This window comes from Pristis pectinata, chromosome 24 (genome assembly GCF_009764475.1).
Source record: "Pristis pectinata isolate sPriPec2 chromosome 24, sPriPec2.1.pri, whole genome shotgun sequence".
In the NCBI taxonomy this organism is placed as follows: domain Eukaryota; kingdom Metazoa; phylum Chordata; class Chondrichthyes; order Rhinopristiformes; family Pristidae; genus Pristis; species Pristis pectinata.
Genome location: NC_067428.1, coordinates 9698407 through 9724230, shown reverse-complemented (window position 1 = coordinate 9724230; position 25824 = coordinate 9698407). Strand labels below are relative to the sequence as shown.

General features: G+C 40.4%; 2 protein-coding genes across 4 annotated transcripts in view; one reads left to right on the top strand and one right to left on the bottom strand.

Annotated features, from left to right (window-relative positions):
• LOC127582572 (endophilin-A2-like) overlaps positions 1 to 14851 on the top strand; it is an 83239-nt gene extending 68388 nt beyond the window's left edge. Inside the window, exons 8-10 of one of the 2 annotated variants that reach the window (XM_052037934.1) lie at positions 3669 to 3796; positions 8823 to 8873; positions 11663 to 14851. In XM_052037934.1, the coding sequence (XP_051893894.1) occupies positions 3669 to 3796; positions 8823 to 8873; positions 11663 to 11859 (376 nt within the window). In that variant the 3' untranslated portion in view covers positions 11860 to 14851. The remainder of the gene's footprint in view (positions 1 to 3668; positions 3797 to 8822; positions 8874 to 11662) is intronic. The other variant, XM_052037935.1, reaches the window with a different exon arrangement.
• A 5474-nt stretch (positions 14852 to 20325) lies between these two features.
• mpnd (MPN domain containing) overlaps positions 20326 to 25824 on the bottom strand; it is a 40861-nt gene continuing 35362 nt past the window's right edge. Inside the window, exons 12-14 of one of the 2 annotated variants that reach the window (XM_052037775.1) lie at positions 24622 to 24714; positions 24258 to 24338; positions 20326 to 23296 (exon numbers count right to left, since the gene is read on the bottom strand). In XM_052037775.1, coding sequence (XP_051893735.1) covers positions 23210 to 23296; positions 24258 to 24338; positions 24622 to 24714 — 261 coding nt within the window. In that variant the 3' untranslated portion in view covers positions 20326 to 23209. The remainder of the gene's footprint in view (positions 23297 to 24257; positions 24339 to 24621; positions 24715 to 25824) is intronic. The other variant, XM_052037776.1, reaches the window with a different exon arrangement.

Here is a 25824-nt window from a genome sequence, read left to right as displayed (position 1 = left end):
AGCCCATTCCTTCCATGCAAATTGACTTCATTTCTACATCTGCACAACAAAGTTTATGTGGTATGATTGAGAAAACCACACTGAGTGTTGCTGCAGTGCATATTAGCCTAAGAATAGAAGTATTGTGCAGCGATCACCATACTATTGTAATTGCAGTCAGTTTCTATTAACAGATAAGAGATGCTATGGTGCCCCACCAAATCCATTCTAAAAATAACTGTTCTAGGCTCCAACAGCTGTTTGTGTTGAGGGCTGCTTCTGGTGGAATTTACTTTGGAAACATCGGAAATGGTTAGTAATTAATGATGCGCAATGTCATATACACAAAGAGCATTAACTTGCCTCAGTATAGAGCACACTCATTTCTGGATCACAAGGTGGTAGGTTCCAAATGCTTTGTTTGAACGCACCCTCCATTGCTGCCAGAGGAGGAAGGATGTCATTGTTTGAGGAATTGACTTTCAGCTAAGAGGTACTGTGCTTGTAACACTTTTATTGAAATTCTCATGGCACTATTTGAAGAACAACGGGTTCTCCAGATATCGTGACGAGCATTAATCTCTCAAACAACATTCTCTGAAACCACTTAATTGTTCATTGTTTACTGATTTTTGGAATTTATGCACAATTTAGCAGCATGTTTACTGTTGGATACCAATGCACTTCAAAGTAACTCAGCACCTTGGAGCATTTTTTATTAGATGTGCTTAGACTTCCTAAGTGCAATTCCTACGATTCATTTTTCAATTCATTAAACATTCTTGTGGAAATTTTCACACCAAGCATAAGATGTATATAACTAAATTGTCTTATCAATCATCCATATGCCAGTGTGGGGTCCGGATGTGGAAAGAAAATTTGAGAGTAACTGGATACCGCACAGGATTCATCCAAACATATAAAAATGCAGGCTTTGGGGCCTGCTGCAGGCTACCTTTTAGCATTTTTATTTCAAGAACCTGGTTCTTTTGTGCACCAATTACATAGAGAGATTTAGCTTCTGGGACTGAGTTACAGGGAGAGGTTGGGCAGGCTAGGTCTTTATTACTTGGAGCGTAGGGGAATGACGGGTGATCTTATCAAGGTTTATAATGTCATGAGGGGCATAGATAAGGTGAATGGTAACAGTCTTTTCCCCAGGGTAAGAGTCCAAAACTAAGGGGCATAGATTTAGGGTGAGAGGGGAAATATTTAAAAGGGACTTGAGGGGCAACTTTTTCATGCAGAGGGTGTGAGTATATGGAACGAACTGCCAGGAAAAGTGGTTGAGGCAGGTACAATAGTATCATTTAAGAAGCACTTGGATAGGTACATGCAGGGGTAAGGCTTAGAGGGATATGGGCTGAACACAGGAAATTGGGATGAGATGGGTGGGCACCATGGTCGGCATGGACTCGTTGGGCCGAAGGGCCTGTATCCGTGCTGTATTGCTCTATGACTCTTCTACAGCACGGAGTCATTAGGCTCAATTATTCATGGCAATGTTTCTGTTCCACTTGGGTCTACACTGAGAAGTTGTTGCTGGATTTTATTTCACTATTGAAATTCTTATTTCCTTTGGTTATTAGTTGCAGAATTACAAATCTTGGTTCCTGTATATGTCTCTATTTCTCACGTTGGCTATATTGAAATGGTCTGAACTTGCTTTATCTTAACTATTCAATATTGTGTCCCTGTTGAGCTCTGTCACCTTATCTCAAGATTAAAGTCTCTTGAATGCTTAGCTGTCGAGTGTCAGCAAGTATACAGTGTTGTGTTAAACCTTTTTTGGGCAATTAGCCATGAGCGAGGTAAAGGTTGATGGGTTTCAACGTATCAGGAGATTTGTTGACAGGAAACAGTTTAAATACTAACACTTTTTTTGGCATGCTATAACCATTAGTAAGCTGCAAGGATCATAGCTTGAGCATTAGTTACTTACGATCTACATTAATGCCTTAGAGGAAGAGACCATTTGTAATATATCCAAGTTTGCTGCTGATGCAAAGTTGTACGTGAAAGTAAGCTGTGAGGAGATTTGGACATATGAGAGGGAAAGTAGATGGTGTATATTGTGGTTAAATATGAGGATACAGTAGAAAGAACTGGTAAAACAAAACTTAAGTGGACAGTAATAAATATCAGTAACAAAAAATACTAGAAGCACTCAGCAGGTCATGGGGCATCTCAAGACAGAGAAACATAGTCAGCAATTCAGGTCAATGACTTTTCATAAGAGCTAGGAAAGTGAGGAAACAAGTATGTTAAGTTGTGGAAAGGGGGATGGATGGAGAGAACAGAAGGTGTCTGTGATGGGAGCAAAGCAAAGTTGTCAAGATGACCATTATTTATACACCAGCAATTAGAGACAGAAACAGGGACAAATTTAAACTGAAATATCCGGCAACATCTGTGGAGAGAATGACTTTGCCTGAAATTGTTAAATTTAGTGTGGATTCCTGAGGGTTGCAACAGTTCTTTACTACCTGGACAGATTCCAATCCTTGGGACTTGATACAGAATTCAACAGTTTCAGGTAACCAGCATTTTTCATTGACTGCACCCCCCCCCCCCCCCCCCAAACACCCATACTTTGGTTTGAATGTATTCCTGTGCATCTGTCTGTAAATGCAGGTAAATAAATTAATAGTGACTTCTACAACTTTAATCTGCGCCCTATCACAGACATACCTTGTGCTCTCCACTCTCCTCTTTATTGTACTTTTTTTAAAAAAAAGTAATTTTTCCACTTCTGATGAAGGATTATTGACCTGAAATGTTGACTGTTTCTCTCTTCATGATTGCTGCCAGCCCTGCTGACTGCTTCCATCATTTCTGATATTTTTGTTGGGATTTCCAACATCTGCAATTTTATTTGTCTAAGTATTGGTCTTCAGAGAAGTTTGGGTGTCCTCCCAAGTGAATCATGAAATGTTAGTATACAAGTATAACAAGCAATTAAGAAGGCTGTTAAAACGTTGGTTGTTATACCTGCATACTAACATTTTGTGATTCACTTGGGAGGAAACTTCTCTCTTATTGCAAGGGATTTGGAGTATATGAGTAAATCTTTCTACAGAACAATGCAGTTTTAACATTATAGTATTATATATAGTCTTTATCCCCCAGCTGAAACTGCATTGAAGTATTATAAGATTCTTTCAAAGTTGTTCTTTGAGGGAAGGTTGAATATAATGGGTTTATATTTGGAGAAGAAGAATGAGGCTTGATTTAATTGAAACATAGAAGATTCTGCGACGTTGACAGTGTGGTTGGTGTAAAGATGACTCCCCTCATCAGGAAGCTTGGAAGTAGAGGTTTCAGGATAAGGAGTTGACCACTTACAGCCATAGCAACAATTTTGCCCATGTACTCAAATCCTGTTACAATGAGGGACAATGTGCATGCCTTGCTGCACCTGAATGTTTGCTTTGAGTGACAGGTTTTCAAGGACACCCAGGTCTTATTGTGCCTTCCCTTTTACCAATCTCTCATTTATATAATATGTCTTTCTGATTTTAGAATTGAGTAACCTCACATTTATGATGTTAAACTGCATCTGTCATGCATTTGCCCAATATTTCTAAGTCATGTTAGAGCATCTAATGTACTCAATCCATCATGTATTGTTGTGTATCAATCATTTCATTAACGTGGAACTGTCTGATACTACCAATTATCACCCACAGGATACGGGATGCATCAGGTCGCCCTAAACGGGAATACCAGCCAAAGCCTAGAAGCACTTACACAGAATATGGAGACACAGACCATTCCAATGGAGGTTTCTCCTTCAGTGGGTCAACAAAATCACAAGGTGAGAATTTTTCTTTTTGTTTGACTTATTAGCAAGTCACATCTCAAAATAAAGGGATCTCCTCAACAAACGAATGTCTGTATGCAAGTCATAGACAATATTCAGGGGTGGGTGGTGTGTGCCAAGTAACATTCCTGCCACAGAAGTGCCAGGCAGTAATAATCTCTGACAAGAAAATTTAATCACCTATCCAAAGCATTTCCTTCACCAAGTCTCCCATCTTCAACATACTGCTGGTTATCATTGAGCAGAAACTCAACTGAATACTGTGTCCACAAGAGCAGTTTGGAGACTGAGTATCCTGTGGAAATGACTCACTTCCTGACTTCCCAAACCCATTTCACAATCTGCAAGGCACAAGTAAGGAGCTTGATGGAATACTCTCCACTTGCCTGGATGAGTGTAGCTTCAACAACTCTCAAGTAGCTCAACACTATCCAGGACAAAACAACTCACTTAAGTACTTTATCAACTACCCTAAACATTCATTCACTGCTCTACTGGCACACAATGGCTCCAGCACTGTCTGGGAAATATAGTCCAATTCCTTGCCCAGGCTGCTCTGACAACATCTCCCAAACCCCTGACTGCTACCACCAAGAAGGATCAGGGCAGCAGGCTCATGAAAGCGCCAATGCCCATAGGCTCCCTTCCAAGTCAAGATTTGGCAATATAATGCTGGTCTTCCATTGTTCCTGAGTCTACATCCTGTAACTCTGTACTCAACAGCACTATGGGAGCCCTTCACCAGAAGGACTGCAGCAGTTCAAGAAGGTGGCTCACCACCATAAATTCAAGGACAATTAGCCATGGTCAATGAATGCTGGCCTTGCTAGTAATGCTCAGATCATGGGAAAAAAATTTTTTAAATTGTCCCACAAGCTTTTCAAATCACTGGCTGCTGCCTTGCAAAATTGTTTGTTTTAATTGATGTGCTTTGATAATGCTAGCAAAGCAATTTGTTTTGATTATTGATTTAAGTGGTGCATGTGTCACCTTCAAGAATAATATTTAGCAGCAGTCTCTAATTGATGGGAAAGAAGGTAATAATGAGTTGCTTCAGATCTTGTGGTGAAGATGCTAGTACGGTGATATTGGGTAGGGAGTTATTGTATTTAAAACCCAGTGAAAATGGATGAATAGAGACAGGATAATGTCCATCTTGGAGAAGAACTTAAATTGTTCCCAAGTATCTGCTACAGTTGTCCTTCTAGATAATAGAAAGCAAAAGTGTTGAAGGAGGATTTCTAGACAGTCATGTGTAACCAATGGGTTTCCTCCATGTTAAGGTAAGTTCAAACCATTGAAGCATCCTCTGGCCCAGCCTGGGGCTGACCCTGCAAATCAAAAATTCCTAAACATAATCCCTGATTCTACTCCATTTCTAGATATCAATCCAACTTGCAATTGTGGTAGGAGTGAGGGCAGGTGGGTAAGAGAAAAGATTAGCTAGAGTTGCTGATCCTGAATTTTAAACAAAGGTTTCTTGCTGAAAAGTGGAGATGTGGATGCACGATGGATTCAGAACCAGGTTTAGCTTGATGTATTTCAGGATGCGTTTCAGTGGTAATTAGAAATGGCCAAGAGATGCTGGCCTTACCGAAGTGCCCAAATAAATTAGATAAAGGACTTGCTGGCACTATTTGTCTCGTATTGTACACGAGGAACAGCCATTTGGATAATGTATTGGAGAATAGTCAGGGAACTGTGCATAGACTTGTGAGAGGCTTGTTTAATTTAATTTGGCATCATGTTTGGTGCAGACGTCATAAGCCAAAGGGCCTGTTCCTGTGCTGTAGTGTCTATGCTCTATAAGAAGAGGGGAGAATTTTATAAGGAAGAAAGAACTGAAGTAGGCTCTTGATCCCTAACCAGGGTATTAGATCAGTTGAAGTTTATTGAATGAATTAGTCATATAATCATTTTGCCAGTGGTTGGATGGTAGGGACCATTGGCATTACTCAACATTGAATCAATCATTGAATTTTATATTTCCTGGCAAGTCATTCAGAGATTATCCTTTTACTGATATAATACCTCGAAGAACAAATTGTTATTTGCCCTGATGAGTCGATCATAAGTTTACAGTTTTAACAAAGGTTGTGCAGCACTTAGCTTTTGACCATGGCAAGAGCAAGAATTGACAATAGTGGAGTTTCAACTGCTTTTGTATTTTGCTAGGGTCTTCCTAGCCTGCAGTCTCTACAAGAACTTTATCTTTTATTGTGTCTGTGTAGGTGGCAACAGTACTAGCAGAGTATGAAAGTTTTATTTTAAATAAACGTCCATTGGTCCATGCCATGAAAGCGGCGATGAACACATATCTGCTGAACTTATTAGCATCGATCAAACTTTCATTCCCTTGTGCAGATGCTTTCTTCTGTTAAATCTAGATACGGTTTAACTTTTCCCCCAAAGAACAAAATATTTGTTGAACCCGTTCGGTCAACAAAAGATTATTTTCCTTGTTTACTTAATTTTTGTCTAATTCTTTTGAGCTTTAGCTTCATGAGATGAGCTGCATATTGGTTTTGGGAATCTGTATAAATCACTGAAATGAAATTTCCTAAGCATCACGAGGATCTGCTTATGAGCAGGGTATCGCTGCTCTCATCTACTGAAAACTGGAAGAAAGACATGTTAATGACTTAAGACTGTACCTTAGCACTCTCCCACACAGGGTCAGTTTTGAGGCTGATGAGTAACTGCTTCAAGCATGGCAGGTCCTTGTACTGAGTTGGTGATTAAATCCAGAACTATACTTGCTGCACAGTGCATGTTTGTAGACTCAAGATGAGAATAAGATTGGACTTGGTGCTCTGCGGTTAGGTACATATGATCACTTATTACCCAGTCTTATCACAAAAGAATTGAGGCATTGAAGTGAAGGGGAAAATATATGGACCTGTGGTTCTGAATCTGCAAATTTTTTATCTGCTACAAAGATTATAGAGTTTTTATAGTTTTGAAATTTTTTTCATTGCTATTGCTTTTTATTTATGATTTTTTTCCTCTTATTTTTGCCTATATTCCTTCTGTTAATGTTTCATTTTCTGAAAAACTCTGCCTTATGCAGAAGTTAGCATTCCTGGGTACTTTTCCCTGTAACCAAACCTTCATTTGCAAACCTAGGCAAGTCATCTGATCATGTCACAGCTCAGCTTGACTTGGTTCTTGTGCAACATCCATATGTTCAGTGTAAAGTTCTGATATTTTCCCTCCATCAGAATCCCCTCCCTCCACACCCACCCCATTAACCAATCCATTGATCCTCAACCCTGTTCCTAGAATACATCTTTAAGTTTTCAAATGTTTTTTATGACAGCAGATACCCCAGGAGTAATCCATACCTCTCAGAAACCCACTGCAATTTTCCAAAGATCAAACAGCTGCATCTCTGGTGGTCTGCCACAACATTTAGGAAGGGCAGGCATCTTTTCTGGCTCTTGATTGCCAGTCTTGCTACATGGTGTATTGAAATATTCTTATGGGCAAGAAGACTTCCCTGGCCTATGCTGAATTACTGATTGGTGGAATGGGACGAATACTACATTTGGCCTCAAGATCTCCTGGGTTACAGAGGTTTAAAAGGAAAAGCTGCTGCTTATAAAAGGCCATCTTGTGACACTTCAACTGGAAATCACAGATTTGGTACCATCTAACAGAACTTGGTATCCAATTCAAGTGATGCTTTCCACTGTCATTACTTAATATTGAGTTTGTCCCATGAAGAATGACTGTGGCAAAGTACCAAATGTCTGCAAGCACTGGTAAAATTATACAGCAATCAAAGTGATTAATTGCCTGAGCAGGAAGGAATAAAAGTAATAAATCAGCACCTTTTTTGAATCATGAGAAGGAATTGCACTATTTTCAAGATGTATTACTGCACATTCACCAATCCTAAATAGGTTCATCTGTATTTTCCTTAATTAGAACTTTCCATCTTAAAAAAATGCATTTTATTAGATTGCATTTGCATGCTTCCATGTCAACTGCAGTTCTGTTAGGCAAATGGACAGCCAAGTTAAAGAATGTTAAATTTTCCTAGCACTCCAAGCTGATCTAAGCATTCATGTATAGTTGCTGCTTGTTGTTGATGTCACCATCTGCTTAGTGCTTTAGTTCTGAAGTTCAGATAATAAAAAAGTTGCATTGAAGCCTATATAATGTGTTGTGCAATGTGCATCCTTGGTGATGCTCATCATTCATTTCCACAAATAGCACTGACCCTGTGAAAGAGCTTTTATGCATCAGTATCTGACCTTAGTGTTATTTTGCTCAAAGCACTTTTCAAGCATGGCCTGTATGGTGAAAGATTGTATTCGCTGGTTGCTGGATTTGTAGTAAAGACTAATGATTAGAGACATTTTAGAAGATTCCCTCTCCCTCACCAGAAACACGTGCTCACACACACGGCTTTTGAAGGTAAATTGATCATTTTTGAGGGAATGTAATAAGCAGTTGAAAGAGCAGGGAGGTGTGATCAGAATGGGTAACCCTGAAGAAAGAACTAGCAAGGACAAAGGCCTAATTATATATTTTAATTTCTGCAATTCTTTTATTTCAAAATACTTTGCATAGCTGAGGGTATTTTGAAGGAAAAGTTTTGCTACCCTTCTGGGTACAAAAATAGATCTGGAGCAACCTAGTATTATGTGGGAGTTGGATCTAAAGTTGTTCACAGTAGCTGCCCTTGATTCTGAATTATTATGGGGGATGTAGGGGTTTCCCTAATTCTTATTGGGGGTGATGAGGAAAAGAATCATGGAAAGAAGAGCAAACTTGCTGTATGGAAATCTTCCACAGCAAACAGCAGGAAACAGTATAAAGGGAACAAACTGGAAAAGCCATGTCATTCTAAATGCAGGAATACTGGGTTCTACGAAAGAGGGGGCTTAAACAGTGTTGCTGGTTAACAAAGGTTTCATCTTAAATCAATAGTAGTTGGTTTACAGATTGTAGAGACAACTTGTACATTGTAATGAGTTTTAAAATTTTTTTGCATTAACTTTTCTATGAACAGCCTCCTTCCGTTCTGACAAGCCCAATAGGACATCAGCCGGTGGATCCCCCTGTGAGTAGGGTAGCTAATGCCCATTTTTTGGTTGTGATGGATAAAAGTCAGCATCTTTCTCAGGATTTGTTATGATTTAATAAGGCTTGATTGCCATATGTTTAACTGTAATCAAGATCCAGATTTAAAAGATTTTTTTTTGTTTTTGACCATACATAGTTATATATGTCCATAAATCTTAGTTTAAGGAAATGCCACCATTTGCCAGAGAGGATATTGTTGGAAAAAACCCAACTCCCATGGCGATATCCTTGATTGAACTCTGAGCATCAGCGCCCTCCACAGCATTACTTTGGTAGCTTTCTTTTGTACTTTGGTAGTTTCCAGACTTCCCTGCCATGAGATAGTCAAGTGCAAAGAGGGTACACTTTGGGGCACATTTGCCCTAATTTTCCAAATGTCACTATCCAAGGTGTAGCACTGCCATCAGTACAGGAAACATGGCATCAAAAAATGAAGAACTGAAGGACACTTAAAGAATTCTCACACTTGGTTCTGGATGGGTAGGGGGAATGAGGTCAACAAAAATGCATACATCCCATGACTATGCAACGTATTGATGATTTCATCAACCCTTGGTGCAATCACTGGCATTCAGCTTTTACATTATGAACTGACTGGTTTCTAAAGGTTCAGTTTAAAAAGCACCGTTGCACGTTGTGTATTCTCTATTCTGTCACAAGAGACTTTTTTAAAATCAAAATCAGATTTTCATTTCACAGGCAGAACAATTCTCTTGCAATACCGACCAAATTAATCAGAAAAAAATGTTATTTATGCTAAAATAATACCACAAAGCTGCTAATGGTTAAAATTACCCATTGGAGTCCAATGTGTACGAATCCTGACAACCCTTATGCCCTCGTAAGTTGGTGATAGAGTTGCATTGTATTTAGTCTTCAGATTGCCACGGGCATCCTGTTAAATGTGCAGATCTATAACATAGTGAAATGTCTCAAGGACTCGATGTTGAGGAACACAGGAGCAAGATGCTGGGAGATTTTTTTTTAACAGGTGCAGGGTGAAGGAGGTAAGGAAAAGGATTGTAGTTTTTAGGGCTTGATTGTAGAAGCTGCATCAGAGTTCTAAAAAATGTCATGAAGGAAACGTGATGGCAGCAAAGGACTGCGTAATGCTTCCAAACGTAAATGGGGATTTCACAGTCAATGAATTGGATGAAATGGAGGCATGGTGGTAAAGACAATCCTACTAAATCAGTAGGATGTGGTACAGGATTGTATTAGAAGCATTTTGGATATGGTCGAGCTTTGTTGTGTGGAGCTTTGAATATGGAGCAAAAAGAGGCAACAAAATATGGGTCAATTAGTGTTGAGTTTGAGATGGGAATGTTGGCTGAATTTTCTTAAGTAGCCAATCAATTCTTATATGTTTTTTAACAAGGGTCTAGACAAAGGTGAGGTGCCTAATGGTATTTCACTCCCAGTAGCTCATACTAGTGGATTTTGTTTCTGTTCCACAGAAGCAGGCCACCCTCTGTATCCATAAAATGTCAGCTATATGAATCAAGTGCAATACAATTAAGGGATTTGAACCAAAGGTCATTGGAGTTTTATACTTGGTGGGTGCCATCTTCTGCTGTAATGAAACTTGGCAATCATCATTCTGCTGGCAGACTGCCCTTCTGACTGAGTTCACCAAATGTGGATCTCTTTGACTATGCAGTTTTAGTACTTTATTGGAATGTAATGCACTTATGGCAGTATTTGCATGATTTTGAGGTGTTACAAAAATAACTTAAATGTATACCATCAAGGTCAGCAATTTTATGTACAATGTTCTTTTCACTCTGCATGGTTGCATTGTTTGTTGGTATAAGTTAAAATATATAATAATCACTTGTTTAGTTCTGATTTAAAGAGTAAATATGTGGTTGGGAAATGTGTAACTAGCGTGCACAATGATAAAATTGGTGTTCTGGGATAGTAGTATCCAAGGCTGAAATCCAGCCCTGGTCTTAACACTCTCTTCCTATAACAATTATGTAAATCATTTCAGACATTCCTAATTTATTTAATAGTCTTTGCATACACTCTAATTTTGATTTTCTCCTTTCCAATTCTACTTTTCTTTGACCTTCGCCAAGGGTACATGATTTGGTTCCAGGTTTTATCGGTGCTGCTCTTCAGTGAAATCTTTTAATTTTCCCATTCCAAATTGGCACACCTGAGATTAAGAACTAAATGGAGTGAGTTGATTGAATCCTTGTCACACAGCTTTATGCAGGTGATACCCCAGTGTGACCTATTTTCCTGCTTCTATCCCTTATCTTCAGATGCTTTCTCAGCTCGTGTTGCCTTTGTTGCATTGCTTTATAATACAAAGCTGATCTTCTGTGACCTACCGTAATCTTCCCTTAGAAGTTCAGCACTGACTAGCACCACGTACTATCGGAGGAGAATTTCACCACCCACGGCTTTTTCTACTGATTCAGTGGTAACTAAAATGTCCAGTTTGAGCCTTTACATTGGCCTCTGCTCTGGTACCCTGTGACAAGTGGGAAAAATAGTCATTGATCCTGCAATTGTTATCCAGTGACTCTTTAAAAAGATTTTGGATGTGGGTGACTGTTATTAACACTACAGTTTTGGGTCAAAAAACCTTTAGATGTCAATTCTTTGGGCTTCCAATTGAATTATAAGAGCAATACCAAAGGGATTCCGCTATCCTGGAAACTTGTGCTGGAAAGTGCCAGCACTGCCAACACAAGGGAGAAGAATTTTTTTTGTCCTTTTTATAACTGTTCATTGAGTGCATTTTCTGTTGTGTAGCACACCTAGATCAGCCATGCTGCAAGGCATTGTATGATTTTGAGCCAGAGAATGAAGGGGAACTCGGCTTCAAGGAAGGCGACACCATCACTTTGACCAATCAGATCGATGACAACTGGTATGAAGGAATGCTCCACGGCCAATCGGGCTTCTTCCCCGTCAACTATGTGGAAGTGTTGGTCCCATTACCTCAGTAAAGGTGCTGAACTGGACACCGGATATAGATGTGGAGAGAAGGAGACTGTCAACATTCCTTTATAATTTAAAACACTAGTCCACTTCCATGGGTTGTTTCTCACAGTGCAGTGATACATTGTGTGCAAAGCATCATTTTTTATTTTGAATTGACATATGTTTTTTCTGTGTTAACTTAAGGTGCAGCTCCAGTTAGTCTGCATGTCTTGCAATATGGTTGTGAGAGATCAGCATTTAGGTCAATGGATCCTTTTCTTGATCTATCCATTACTGGTAAGGTGAAAGGGCTGAAATTTGACATTTACCTTTTAGCTGAAATGGCTGTGCCAGTGTTATTGTCCCTAGTGTGGTAGTGGGTGAGATAACCCTCCACTGCTCCCCAATAAGTTATCTTCTGTTGTGGAGTCATGTGACCTTGGGTCACAAGCAACAAATTAATTGTAAAAGAAATGATTTTGTGTTTTTTTTTGCTTTTGCTCCCAATCTGCATTAACATGGGGGTTATATCGAAATAATTGGGTGGGTCAGTAGGTCGGATACCAGCCTTTCAACTCTGACATCTAGATGCATATTCAGCACACACTGATGGGATGAAAGCTTCCTCTGTCTCCAGACTCAAAGGATCCTATTTGAAATGAGCTTGGCCAAGTTGAATCCAATTTAACAGCACTAAATTGGCAGTCTCATTCAGACAGGCTACAGGACAGCTGGAGTGGGATATTGACTAATGTTACATTGGTACAATAGGTGGGGCTGCCTAGGAATTGGGTTCTTAGCGAGGTGGAGGGGATGGGAGTTGGCGGTCTAACCTCACTGAGCCTACCTTTGACAGTGGGTGCTTGAAATGGAAGGTGTTCCATTCTGTGCCTCTAGTAACGTCCATATAACAATATCAAGGAGTATATCTTAAGTCTCTGAACTTCATTGGTTGTATTCCTTTGTCTAACCCACCACTGCATTCTGCTTGTCCATGTTTACATTGACTACCCGCTGTGGAAGATCCCGAGTTTAAAGATCCCTGTGCATCAAAAAAGGACTTTTGTTCCTCTCTGTTTTATGGTAGACTTTATATGAGAAAACCCTGTCCGCTGGTTCGTGACAGACACACCTCTAGTTAGCAATACAATGTTATGGTTCTATTCAACCTGATCATCAATTTCCCTTGAATAGGGGAGGGAAAACTAGTTAAGATTTCCTTCCCTTGAATGCTGTCTCACTGAAGACAGTGTTCACATCGTATTGGATGAGATGAGGGACAACACAGTATCACATCAGAAACAAAAGCCTATTGATGCTCATTGTATGTGGTCAGGACTGAAGAGTAACTTATTGGGCGAATAACCTGAGGGTGCCTCATTACCATGGGAATCCACATCACTAAGAGTCAGCACCTTGAAAGGAGGAAAAATGGGGTCTTCTTTCAAAATAGTTTCAACTATCTGAATGTTTATTTTCCTCAATTTTGGATTAGTTGAGGATGTTTCAGTGTTATTAGTACGAGCTTAAATAATTTGATTTAGATGTTTAGTGACTATTCCCGAATTGTAATGGGGTTGCAGTTATTATTTGAAAGCTATAAATAATTAGACCAACTAGTTTACAAGTATATGTTTAAATATTTCTGTGAACCACTTTTATATTAGAAGAGAAAGCACCAATAGAGAACAGGTGTTGAAACCAATAAGCAAAGAGGAACAGCTTCAACCTCCCAGCTTCTTCATGCTTTGCCTCCAGAGGTCGTCCTGCAACATAAGTGAATAGCTGTAATATAAATGAACGGGAATACATGTCTCTGAAGATACAGGATGTACCTTTTTTGAAGTGGTTTTATTGCGCCTGTACACCTATAGCACAGGTGGGTAGAAATGCCCACCTACTTGAGTGCCTGGGTGCTGGTTGCCCAGGCCAGTATTTTGATTTGCTTGCAGGTGGGCCAAACACTCAGCTCCCTTTTCTCTCCCATCTCTGAACTGAAGTAGGCTACCTCCAAATTGCTGGCCTGTAAAAACCTTTCTTTGAGGTTGGAGGGTCCCTGCAACTAAAATGGCTAAAGTACATTAATAACTTCTGTACAATTTGCACATTGATAAAGCTGGTGCTATGGATGCCACCCTATTGGTGTCAATGTAACAGATCTGGAGTAGTCCCAGATCTGTAGTATAAGTGGGACACAATTCAGTCTTCCAGGGAAGTGTAGACTGTAAGTAAGAATGATCCGTTGCACAACTTCCCTGAGCCCTCATCCAGTGCTGCTGCATCTGACTACTCTATCTTTTGATTCAGAAAAGGCTATGCAAAATAACAAATTCAAATCCTGATTCTCGTCCTTCAATCTCCTTTTGGCAAACATATAGATAACTGGAATGAATTTTGTCTTCGGTGAGACTTGAATTGTCCCCATTATCATTTTTACAGTTTGTGACTTTTGGCTTTCTATGTTTAATGAGCAAAGTTAAGCTTTCAGTAACTAATTCCTATTTTGCCCACCACGATGTTGAATGATGACCTGGTACAACACGTGCTGCATGTATCTGGGAGGTATTATTGCTGAGCACTCCCATATTGACACTAGCTCCTTAACACTAATCATGATGTACCATGTAACTGTCTAGTTTTTTTTTGATAGTATTGTCAACTCATCGTGACATTTAGAAGATTTTGACCATACCTCTACTAATGCTTTATGAATTTGATCTATCTTTTGATAATCATAAAAGCCATGGGCTTATAACTCAAAATATGTATCTTTTTTACTGTTTAATCCTGCATGTAGATTTATGTTTAGTACAATTATAAACTTATGTAATGTTTTGTTCAGATTATGTAAAGAATAAACATAAAAGCAGGTGATATCTGAGCTAGATTTGCATAAATCAAAAGTATGTTGTTTCTGGGGGTGTTGGAGTGGTGGTTATAGACTGAAATGTCAAATATGAAATGTATATTTGACATTAAATTGTATTGAAAGAAATTAAAACTTAAGTTTGTATCAGGCTTTGGATAGCGGTATTCTAGTCTCAGGATCAAACAGCCCCACTCCAGTATTTGGACACTTTTAGTTGACATTCTTTTAGTTGACATCCTTTTGGATCACTGAAAGTGCTATAGGGTGCTGTCTTAGAGATGCTGTTTCCCAAAGAAATTTTAAACCAAGCTCAAGTGTTCTAGCTCTGTTGCACTTGAAGGCAACTTCTCCAATTTCATGGCTAGCAATTCCCCTCAACCACTTTCACCAAAACATAGCAGTAATTATCTCACTGCTGTTTGCTGAATTTTGTTTCAGCTGGCTTCAGTGGTAACCTATTAAACAACAGTGACTGCACTTCAAACGTATTTCTCAAAACGCTTTGAGACATTCAGAAGATGTGGTAAAGTTTCCAGGGAATGAAATTTCTACCTCTAAGCAGATTGGGATATTTGCCCACCCCATACAAAACATTCAGGATGCTGCTTAAGAATATCACGAGTGTAAAATTACCAAAAGGTGAATGAAAGTGGTTGGAGCAAAGATAATTGGAACAACTATTTCAGATTGGAGGTTTTCAGACCAGCTGGAAATGTGTACTCTTGGTCTGACAGCAGTGCTAAGGACCCACAATTGCCCAGTTCTACAACGTACTTCAGCTTAAGAAAGCCAATTGTTTTTGACACAAAAGTGGCTTCCAGCCAGTGTGACTGTTATTGATCACGGCTGTCAGGGATGAAATTCTGCTGCCTGCAATGGTTTTGACTGAAGCAAGTGTGAGCAAGTGGGGAAATAGTTATTTCTCTGGGATGGTAAGTACAGTTCTTCTGTAGTTGGAGCTGGACAAATCAATGCATACCTAATTCAGCACTGACATGAAGCATCAAAGGTAACACTGTTACTGCCCTTGTTCTGCCATCCCTGCCGAACACATACTCTGGGACAGATCTCTGGACATATCATTTTCACCGGTTTTAGGATGCAAAAGTTGTGGTATCTTGGTAGCAATTTGTACCACATGCAACCACTGAAAATAAATGACCTTGACACGGGTTGTCAAGAAGCATTTAACCATTTCATTTGTATCTTAGGATAGAGATTTACAATTTCTGAGCTTGACACATACTTTCAACCTTTCCTGAATCTGCTGGGGATATTGAGTAACTTTACCCATGCCTGCCCCAACTTGGAGAAAAGAAAGGCTTTACTTTTCTAAATCTTAATGTTACATCAAAAATATTAAATGCAGGCCTAAATCAACACAATGTTTAAAATAAATCCAAATATTGGTCATTTGTTGTTATTATTATTATAACTTGGATATCACTGATTTTTAAATTGGCAGGAGTCGTGTATGTCAGTGCTTTGTGGTTGATTGGCTGGCTGTAGCTAGCTTGTAATTCGCATGGGGAAACTCAATTGACTGCATAATCTTGCTGCTTTAAAATCACAATCTTCAGCCGCCAGTAAGATCCACCAGGCAAAGATCATTTTTTCCCCTTGCTGGAGTAAAGTTTTAAATAATCTCTGAGCAGTAGTATAATTACTGTAATTTCAGTCACATTGCTGCATGTTTCTTTCACCCACTTCTTGCACACTCTCTAAACTGAAAAAAATATATACACATACAATGTTAACAGTTTATGGTTTTATCAGCAGTTTGAGTCTAAAAGTCTTCACACTGATCGACTCAACAAAGATGCTGGTCGTTATTCATTAAAACTCTAACCATGCTGCAGAGAAAAGAGAGTGGGTGTGGACTCTGTCAGTAACTGGCGATAGTAAAACCTTCCTCTCACCAGAGGATTTAAGGTCCTGTCCATGAAAACAATAGTTTTTTTGTAATTTATGACTTTCCAGTGTATTAAAAATTCAGCTTTGAGATTTTATTGCTGGATCATTAAATTACAGAAGCTCTTTTGTGAAGGATTTCAGCCCTGGCTATGTGCATTCTTACACTTCCAGACAGAGGCCTTCTTTGAGGTCTGCAATACTGGGAGCTGCCCTCTTTGCCCAGTTTTGTCTTTCCAGACTAGTGATCCTAATAGAGATCTCCCAGGTCAGTTACACTCTAAGCAGTTCATTAGCCAAGCAGGCTATCATTCAAAAAACATGATTGAACCTTAGTTCAGTTACGTGGAAGTTCAAACTTTCCACATGTGTAATAGCAACTCTTGGGAAAACTGGATCACTTTTTCACTTCATGTTGGCTGCAGAGCCTAGCTCTGTTGAATTCCTGTTAGGTTCCAGGAGTCAGGAAAGACAGCTGGGGGAAAATTGCTAACAGTAAACTGGATTAAATCCAGATTTCCAATCCAAAAGGAAAAGTAATTTAAGATTTGAAAGTTAAGAATTGCTCTTGCTAGTTTTGTGCAAGATGGTGTCGCATACAGACCTTATCTCTTAATCTACATTAGCTCAGGAAATATTTGTAACTATAGTCAAGAAGTGTCTAAAGCAAAGTGTAACTCGATACAAGTGTGGATTTTCAAAAGCATTTTATTAATGAAAACTAAAACTTACAAAAAATTTAAATTTGAAAAGTGTCTACATCTGGATTCCTTTCCACAACATAAAACTATTTATGAATATTTACAACAGTTTTACATTAAATCCACTTTGTCAATTCAGTACAAGTCTACATTAAGTGAAGTGATGGCAGATGTATAACTAGGTCTGTTGTTCCTTTGAAGACACTGCACTTTAATAGATGTGCTGCAGCTAATGTTAGGCAGCAGACAATCTTCATAATCACTTCTGTTCTCATTAAGGTGAGGGATATTAGTGTCAGTATTAATCAAGCACCAAACCACACCACCATGCATTGCTGCAGAATAAAGCTGCTACTCCTTTCCGAGCCCTGTACTGGATCTGTGTGACATTTTCACATAAGCTTCATGTAGGATTTCTGAATAAGACTTCCAATGTGGCACAAAATTGGCATTAGTCTGTTCCCTGATGTCTACTGCACTCTTTCAAAATGCAGTTGCTCTTTTAGTAATTTGTTTCTCATCTGCATCAATATTATAACCAAGTAAAACTAAACATAGCCTCGCAACATGGAAGTGTGCCTTTTGGCCCACCAAGTCAGTGCTGACCATCAAACACCTATTTTCACGACTCCCACTTTATTTTCCCCACATTCCCATTGGCTTCCACCCCTCCCCCACAAAGGTTCCACTATTCACTTGATTTACAGTGGCAATTAATCTGCCAGCCTGCACACCTTTGGAATGTGGGAGGCAATCCTTGCAGGGATAGAGAGAACATGCAAACTCCACAAGGACAACACAGGAGGGCAAGACGGAACCTGGTTCACTGGAACAGGCAGCAGCTCTACTAGCTTCACTGCAAACATAAAGCAACATCAATGCTACCTCAAATTCTAATTGAATTACTGCTTGGAAGTCAGACATCTTGATTCAAAAATGTGGCTTGAACCTTAGAGGTGGTTTTCAATGTGTTCAATTGGTAACTGCAGCTGGAAAGAAAATCTGATTTTTCTGCCCAAATGACAAATCTGACACAAGATGTCTAGCTTTTCACAAATATGCCTTCCTCCAGTACCTCATCTGAATGGGCACACTTCAGATATGCCAAACTTCACTCCTCCTTTCACCCTGATCAAACTTTCCACCTGTGGCTCCTGGGTAATCTGTGACTAATTTATTTCTGAGGAATATAGGCTAGAGAAAAGTTCTGATAACAATATAGTTGGCATTGTATTTCTCGGTTTATTCATTAAGGTATTGGAAGCAAGTGCCTGGGGGTGGGGGGAGGTGGGGGAAAGAGAGAGTCTTCAACTAAGTGCCTGTTGGGTGGTCACGATCTCAAGAGTGAAACCAAGTTTCAGATCACACAGCTGGAGCACTAAAGAACATCTGAAGATGGATTCCTTACGACAAATGGTTGGAACAAAAGGGGAGAAGCACTGGAGTAGAAGGTAATCCACACCCTATATACATTCCAGAAAGGTACTAAATAAACAATGTGGGAAAACAGCCTGTGTTTATAAATACTGTGTACTGATTACTTTGATATCATGCTGGGAACCAAATTCACACTATGAAATCCGCTGATAAAGTTTGTCCACAAATGTTTCCCTATTATCAGCTGCAGGCACCGAGAAGCTCTCAAGTGCCCGCCCCCACTAACTGTCCTTCTTAATTAAATTGAGGCAGAAATTTAGATGACTAACCCTTTGTGTATGGCACCAAAATTCAGTTTAATTACCAGAACTCCACCTGCAAACATTCCAGTATAGGACACTGAAATCCTGCTTATCAGTGAGGTAGGAGTAGCAGCCTTACTACTGCACACCATCTTAGCCCAGCTAAAATCTATTAATTCCAAAGAGATCAGCAAATCAAACTCAAACATGTTCTGGTTTGAAACGAGATAGACATTTGACACAATTGACGAGACTACTTGTTGCAAAAACTATCAACCCTTTAAAGTGCTACAAAAAGAACATCAAAATCACTCATGCCCAACACCACTGACCTGTGGCAGGTCTGTGGTGACAATTGAAAATGCTAACAATTCCAGAGAGCCAAGAACATTTTTCAGGTATTCCATGTCTGACAGGTAGTTGTTAATTATTGTAATAATCCTGGTTAACAAGGGTTCAGCTGAGGTATATACTGTAGGTCAAAGGATCTACAGAATCTTAGAATAACCAGTAAACACCCACATGTTCTTTATAGTTAGATGATTTGCTGTTTGCCACATTATTCCACTACTAAAATCACAGTGCAGTTGCTACATGAAGTTAAAGGTTAATTCCTCTTAACTGATCCTCAAACGCATTCAAGATCTTTAGAAGATTATGTTTAACTTTTAAAAGTATTACTACTACAGCCAAATTAAGCTATTTTCTGTTAATGCAACAGTTTCCCTGGATTAAAAATGAGTGTTTCTCGTAATTACTCTTGTAACTTTCAAGTGCCAAGCATGGTGGTATCTGGACAAATCATTTTAAAGCCTTGTTTTACAAAGTTATTCACTGAGGGTGGGAAAATTTTTAAGTGCTGAATTATTGGCAAAATACAAATTTTGTCCATTCATAAGGATGCATTGCTTTAAACGTAACTGCTTATGCTTTATTGCTACCATCTTGATTAATAGACCTGGTCTCAGCACTACTCCTGGTGATAGCATTAACGGTAATACAGGGAGTAAAAGGACCATCACTTCTAAGTAAATCCCAATATTTTAGCTGAAGTTCATGGCCACATTTTGGGACCCATTCATTACCTCAAGGGCATAGTTGAGTAAACATTTAAATGTACCCAAACTGTACTTACTATGGATGTTAACTATTTAATCTTCTCATGAAAAGATGGAGGAAATTTGGTATTACTAAGTATTTGCAACAACCAAAAGCAACCAGAAATCTATTATCTCAGTGAAAGCACAGCAGCTTTAGTGACTGGTGATTTCACCAAGTAAGGAGCTACCAGATCTTCCCACCTGCCCCCCCCCCCCCCCCCACCCATGGCATTCATACTGAGGAGAGCTGCCGATGGCAGACACCCTTCCAGCAAAATTCACAAGTGTTAGAGCATTACTGAAACAACTCTGGACCCACATCTGTCCTTGAAAAATTGCAGTCCACCTCCTGTTAGAGGAATGCCTACAAAAAAAAAATCACACACAAGAATTTGCATTTCTGGCTTCCACAGATGGCAAACTCAACAAGCACTCACTTAAACAGGTAACATGGTAACAGGGGAATCTATGTTTCCTGGCTGCAATGACTTGCTCTTTGGAAAGTCGCTTTGAGGTCCTTCCAAGCCTTTACCCAGCATAATACATTCATGGCATCACATTAGTTTTGCAAAAGCATGCAAGTTTGTTCTGGTCACTGCCACAGGCCAGCCAATTGGGTGCAGCAGTGCCACCTGGTGGTCAAAGAAAATGCTTTTGCTGGCCTTTGAATCTGACTTTTTGTATCCGTGGCTATGGGCCCAGAATCCTGCAGCACAAAACAGCCTCCGCATATTACATCAGTTTCGAGGAAAGGACATTTTAAATGGATTGACTGTGCGAGGTGGTAGATTTTGCTTCATTATCACTGGTGGGACAGTGCAAGTAGGCCTGGAACTGGGATGCAGCAGTTAGTGCTTCTGCCTCACAGCTCCAAGGACCCAGGTTCAATCCTAACCTTGGGTGCTGCCCATGTGGAGTTTGCATGTTCTCCCTGTGAGCACATGGGTTTCTTCTGGGTGCTTCTGTTTCCTCCCACATCCCAAAGAAGTACTGGTATGTTAACTGTCCCCTTGGTGTAGTTAAGTGGCAAAAGAATTACAAGGGAGTTGACGGGTATATAGAAAGATCAAGTTGCAGGGTTACGGGAAAAATGAAAGGAATGGGACTGATGGGATTTTACCCTGTTGGATGCCAACATAGACCCAATGAGCCATGTCACAGTAGGTAGGTCGCAGTCTTTTAAAGCTGAACCAGCAGAAGAGTTTGAGTTGATTCAAAATATCTTCACAGAAGGATTGTAGTAGCATCCAAACTAATGCCATTTTAGATACAAATCAGGTTTATCCCTGAGCAATCCCAGTGATTCCTGCTCTCCCTTAGAAAGCACCAACTCAAGCACGAGGGGCCTACTCCAAATGACCATTTTTCATGTAAACCTACAGAGTGAATGCCATATGCTATTTGATTCAATAGTCCACACTGTTGCATAGGTGCAGACTGGCTGAACTTTCCCACTTGCTGGGTCTAGGGGTGCTGAGGCCAATGCACTACAGCTCTAACGCCACCCTTGCTAATTTCAACAACAGACCTGGCTGAAACCTGGTCTCTACAACTCTGTTACACATCTAGTGGTTTAACATTCTGACCAACACTTCAATAGCCAATTAATTTAGAGCTCCAACATTGAAAGATTAATGTTTTGTTGCTCAGTAGGAGGACTTGCTGAATGTTGGGGAAATGTTAGGGGTTTCTGCTCCCCCCAGATCTCTGCAATAATGCATGGCACCTCTCATCATTTTCAAAAGCAGCAGTAAATGGTCCTTGAAAAATACCCGAGATATCTGGCTCACTAGAATTCAATCATTTTAACTACAGCAGTTACAGACTTCAGACAAGTATTTGTCCAGCTGGGTTCGTGACTGAAGCAAGAGTGAACCTCAGCTTTGAAGATACGACTTTACTTTGTATGACTGGGGAGTATTATCACAAGAATGCTACAATGCTGACTGTACTTAGACCTGTGCCTCCAATTCCCTGTACAGTCCTGTTTTCTCACTTGAAACCTACCCGTAGCAGCTGTTAAGCTCAACTCCTGGCAGTTTCTATTGGTCCTTCCTGCATACTGAGAATCCCACCGAAATGATATTGCTTTTGTTCCTTCCTTGCTGTCCTGTCAGAAAACAATGTTACATTTCGGAGGATGTGAACTCCAGGGTTTAGGAAGTGACTAATCTGCTGAGGGTCAAATAGGAACAGGGATGCAGCTTCCAGGTCTGACCCCCCTCCCCAAATGCCATTGTAAATGTGCCCTGTATTCAGGAAGGTGAAAAGTCAATGAAGGGACAGCACATGAAGTTGGAAGGCTTACAGGCTCAGAGGAGAGTGTGGAATAGTTGGGAGAGCTGAGCTTAGTGTCACAAAATATAATGGGTGTCCCACTATTGTAGACCGCTGGTATTTACTGTTCCAGTGAGGGAAGGTCCTGAACTCAACTGTGCAAAGGAGCGGATGTAGTAAAACTCTCTGCCAGCTATTCTGACAATGGCAGATCCAATGAACCTCAGGGTTAACCCATGCAGATGTCTAACTTTTGTACTAAACAGTTAAAAACAAATACAATTTTTTTTTCAAATTAGAACAACTTCAAGTTTTAGAACAATGCAGCCAATTCTCCCCAGCCCGTCTCACCTGCATGTCAGTAACTAGTACTGTGTAAATATCTTGGCTTGCATCTCCCGTTTCCAGCTCCCTTCAGCATGGGAGCTTTAGAGATTTAACCTCTTTACCTAACTCAGTAAGTTTCCAGCTCATCCTGTGCCTGCAGAGGTACAAGCCACAGGATGATAGCACAGAAGGGATAGGAATTAAATAAATCACCCCCACGACATTCTTCAATTCATTACTTGACTGTAGTGTCACTGAAGACCTCAGCATTTTATGGTCTCAATGCTCACTGCCATTTTATCATGGTTAGATGCCGACAGGCCACAATCGTAAACTGGTGCCAATATTTGCTTTCTGTCTCTATCACAAAAACTATTCAAAACCAGAAAACGCTACACAATAACATTTGGATTTCACCCTGATGATCTCTTTCCACATTCACCACTCTCATTCCCTTCTCTTTTTCCAGCTTTATTCCTTTCCAGTGTTGCCAGTAATCCAGCTGAGGTTAACTAACTGCAGGCCTCCAGCTGATTGTAAATGTGCTCCAGGACTTTTAAAAAGTTTTGGTCCTTTGGTGTTTTATTGGCCAAGGATCCCTTTAATACAAAGCATGAAAAAGATTAATAACTCACCAGATCAGAATGAAATAAATGCTTGAAATTAATGCGCAGCCTAAAACACCTTGAGGACATTAAAGTTGCCATACAAATGCACCGTTAATACACACACCTTCATTACTATTGAGGTGTACAATCAGACTAGAGAAACAAAGGACTGCAGATGCTGGAATCTAGATGTAAAAACAAGAAGATGCTGGAGGAACACAGCAGGCCACGTAGCATCCGTGGAGAAAAGCAGGCGGTCAACGTTTCAGGTCAGGACCCTTCTTCAGGACTGAAGATAGGAAAAGGGGAAGCTCAGTATATAGGAGGGAAAACAGAGCAGTGATAGGTGGACAAAAGAGGGGAGGCAGGGAAGAGCAGATCCACCAGGGGATGGGTGTAGAGCACACGTCGTAGAACACCTGCGCTCCGTCCGTAACCGCGATCTGCCCCTCCCCGCTGCCAGTCACTTCAACTCCCCCTCCCACTCCATCACTGATATGTCAGTCCTCAGCCTCCTCCACTGCCAGGAGAAGTCCAAATGCAAAGTGGAGGAACAACACCTCATTTTCCATCTTGGGACCTTACAGACTGATGATATGAACATCGAATTCTCCCACTTTAAGTAAACCAACACTCCCCTCCCCACTGTGCATCTTTTCTTCCCTTTCCTCGCCTCGCTTTTTTCTCCTCACCTTTTTTTTCCCCGATCTCCTTTCCCTCCCCTCCCGCCATGGGGCACCTGCCTCCTTATCTTTGACCCATCCCCCAGTGGATCAGGTCTCCCCTCCTCCCCCGCACCTGCCCATCACTATCTCTTACCTGCATCTACCTATCACCACCCTGTGCCCACCCCGCCTCCCATCTTTTGTCCACCTATCACTGCTCTGCTTTTCCCTCCTACATATTGGGCTTCCCCCTTTTCCTATCTTCAGTCCTGAAGAAGGGTCCTGACCTGAAACGTTGACCGTCTGCTTTTCTCCACGGATGCTGCCTGGCCTGCTGAGTTCCTCCAGCATCTTGTTGTTTTTTCCATCTACAATCAGAATGGAGCTACTTACAATGGGCTAGAATTATATACAAGCCACAGTTCAACAATGGGTGGCCATTTCATGTGCTGAAGGGAAATCTCTGTTCAGGTAACATTTGCTGCACAAAGCCTGTGCCCAACATAAGTTACTGATGATCTCTATTAATGAAAAATACCACATCGGTTGGTTGCTAAATCTATATTACCTGTTTGATGTATGGATATACACTGAGACCCATCCAGATCCTCAAATATTTGAGGAAGATTCAAGGAAAAGAACTCAACTTACTTTAACTTTGTCTAAATAGGTTGTCTCCTCATTCCACTTGTCTTTAAACTTCACAACGTCTGGAGCTGTTTTATAATATTCCAGGAGCAGCATCTGTCAAGGAAATGCCAGCAAAAATCTAGGATTATTAAAACAGTCTTCCCTCAACTTTACACGGTGCATGTGTATGCTTTTTCTTTTCATTGCCTTTTTAACGTAATAGCCTGCAACGGTGGAGAAAGAACACTTTGGACCAGTGTGCACATCGGTGGGTCTAGAAGAGTAGCACTGAAGAATGAAATCATAGCAACGTAACAGCTCAAAAATCAACCATTTTGGCCACTATAACCTGGTTGAAAGAGCTATTGTATTCAGTCTTGCACCCCCATTTTTTTGTACATAACTAAGTTCATCTCCTCAAGTACCTGTCCTACTCACTTTTTAATTTATTTATGGAGGATGTTCCTCAAAAACATTGCAGAAAAATCATTCTTGATCCCCAGAATCACACAGCATGGAAACCTGCCATCCAACCAGTGGACATCCTTCTGTATTAATCCCATCTTCCAGCATTGGCCCGCAGCCTAAGCGATTCAAGTGCTTGTCTAGATGCTTAAAAATGCTGTCAGCGACTCTGCTTCCACCTCGCTGTCCAGCAGTGCATTCCAGGTACTCACCAACCCTCTGGGTGAAGAAAGTCCCCCTCAAGATCCCCTCTAAATCTCTTATCCCCTAAACTACATCTACATCGTCTCAATTTATTCACCTCTGATAAGGGGAAAGTTTCCTGCAGTCTACCCTATTACCCCTGACAATTTTACAAACATAAATCACATTCCCTCTTAACCTCCTCGGTTTAGGGGAAAACAGACCTAGCCTCTCGTTATCACTAAAACACTCTGTGCCAGGCAACATCATTGAACATAGAACAGTACAGCACAGGAACAGGCCTAATGGCCCACAATGTCTGTGCCGAACATGATGCCAGTCTAATCCCATCTGCATGCACATGGTCTGTATCCCTCCATTCCTTGACTGTTCACGTGTCTGTCCAAAGGTCTCTTAAATGTTGCTATCCCATTTACTTCCATCACCTCTGCTGGCAGCACGTCCCAGACACCTACCACTCTGTGTAAACAAAACTACTTGCCTCGCAAATCTCCTTTAAACTTCACCCCCCCCCACCCCGTCTATGCTTCTCATAATATAGACTTCCACCTGATT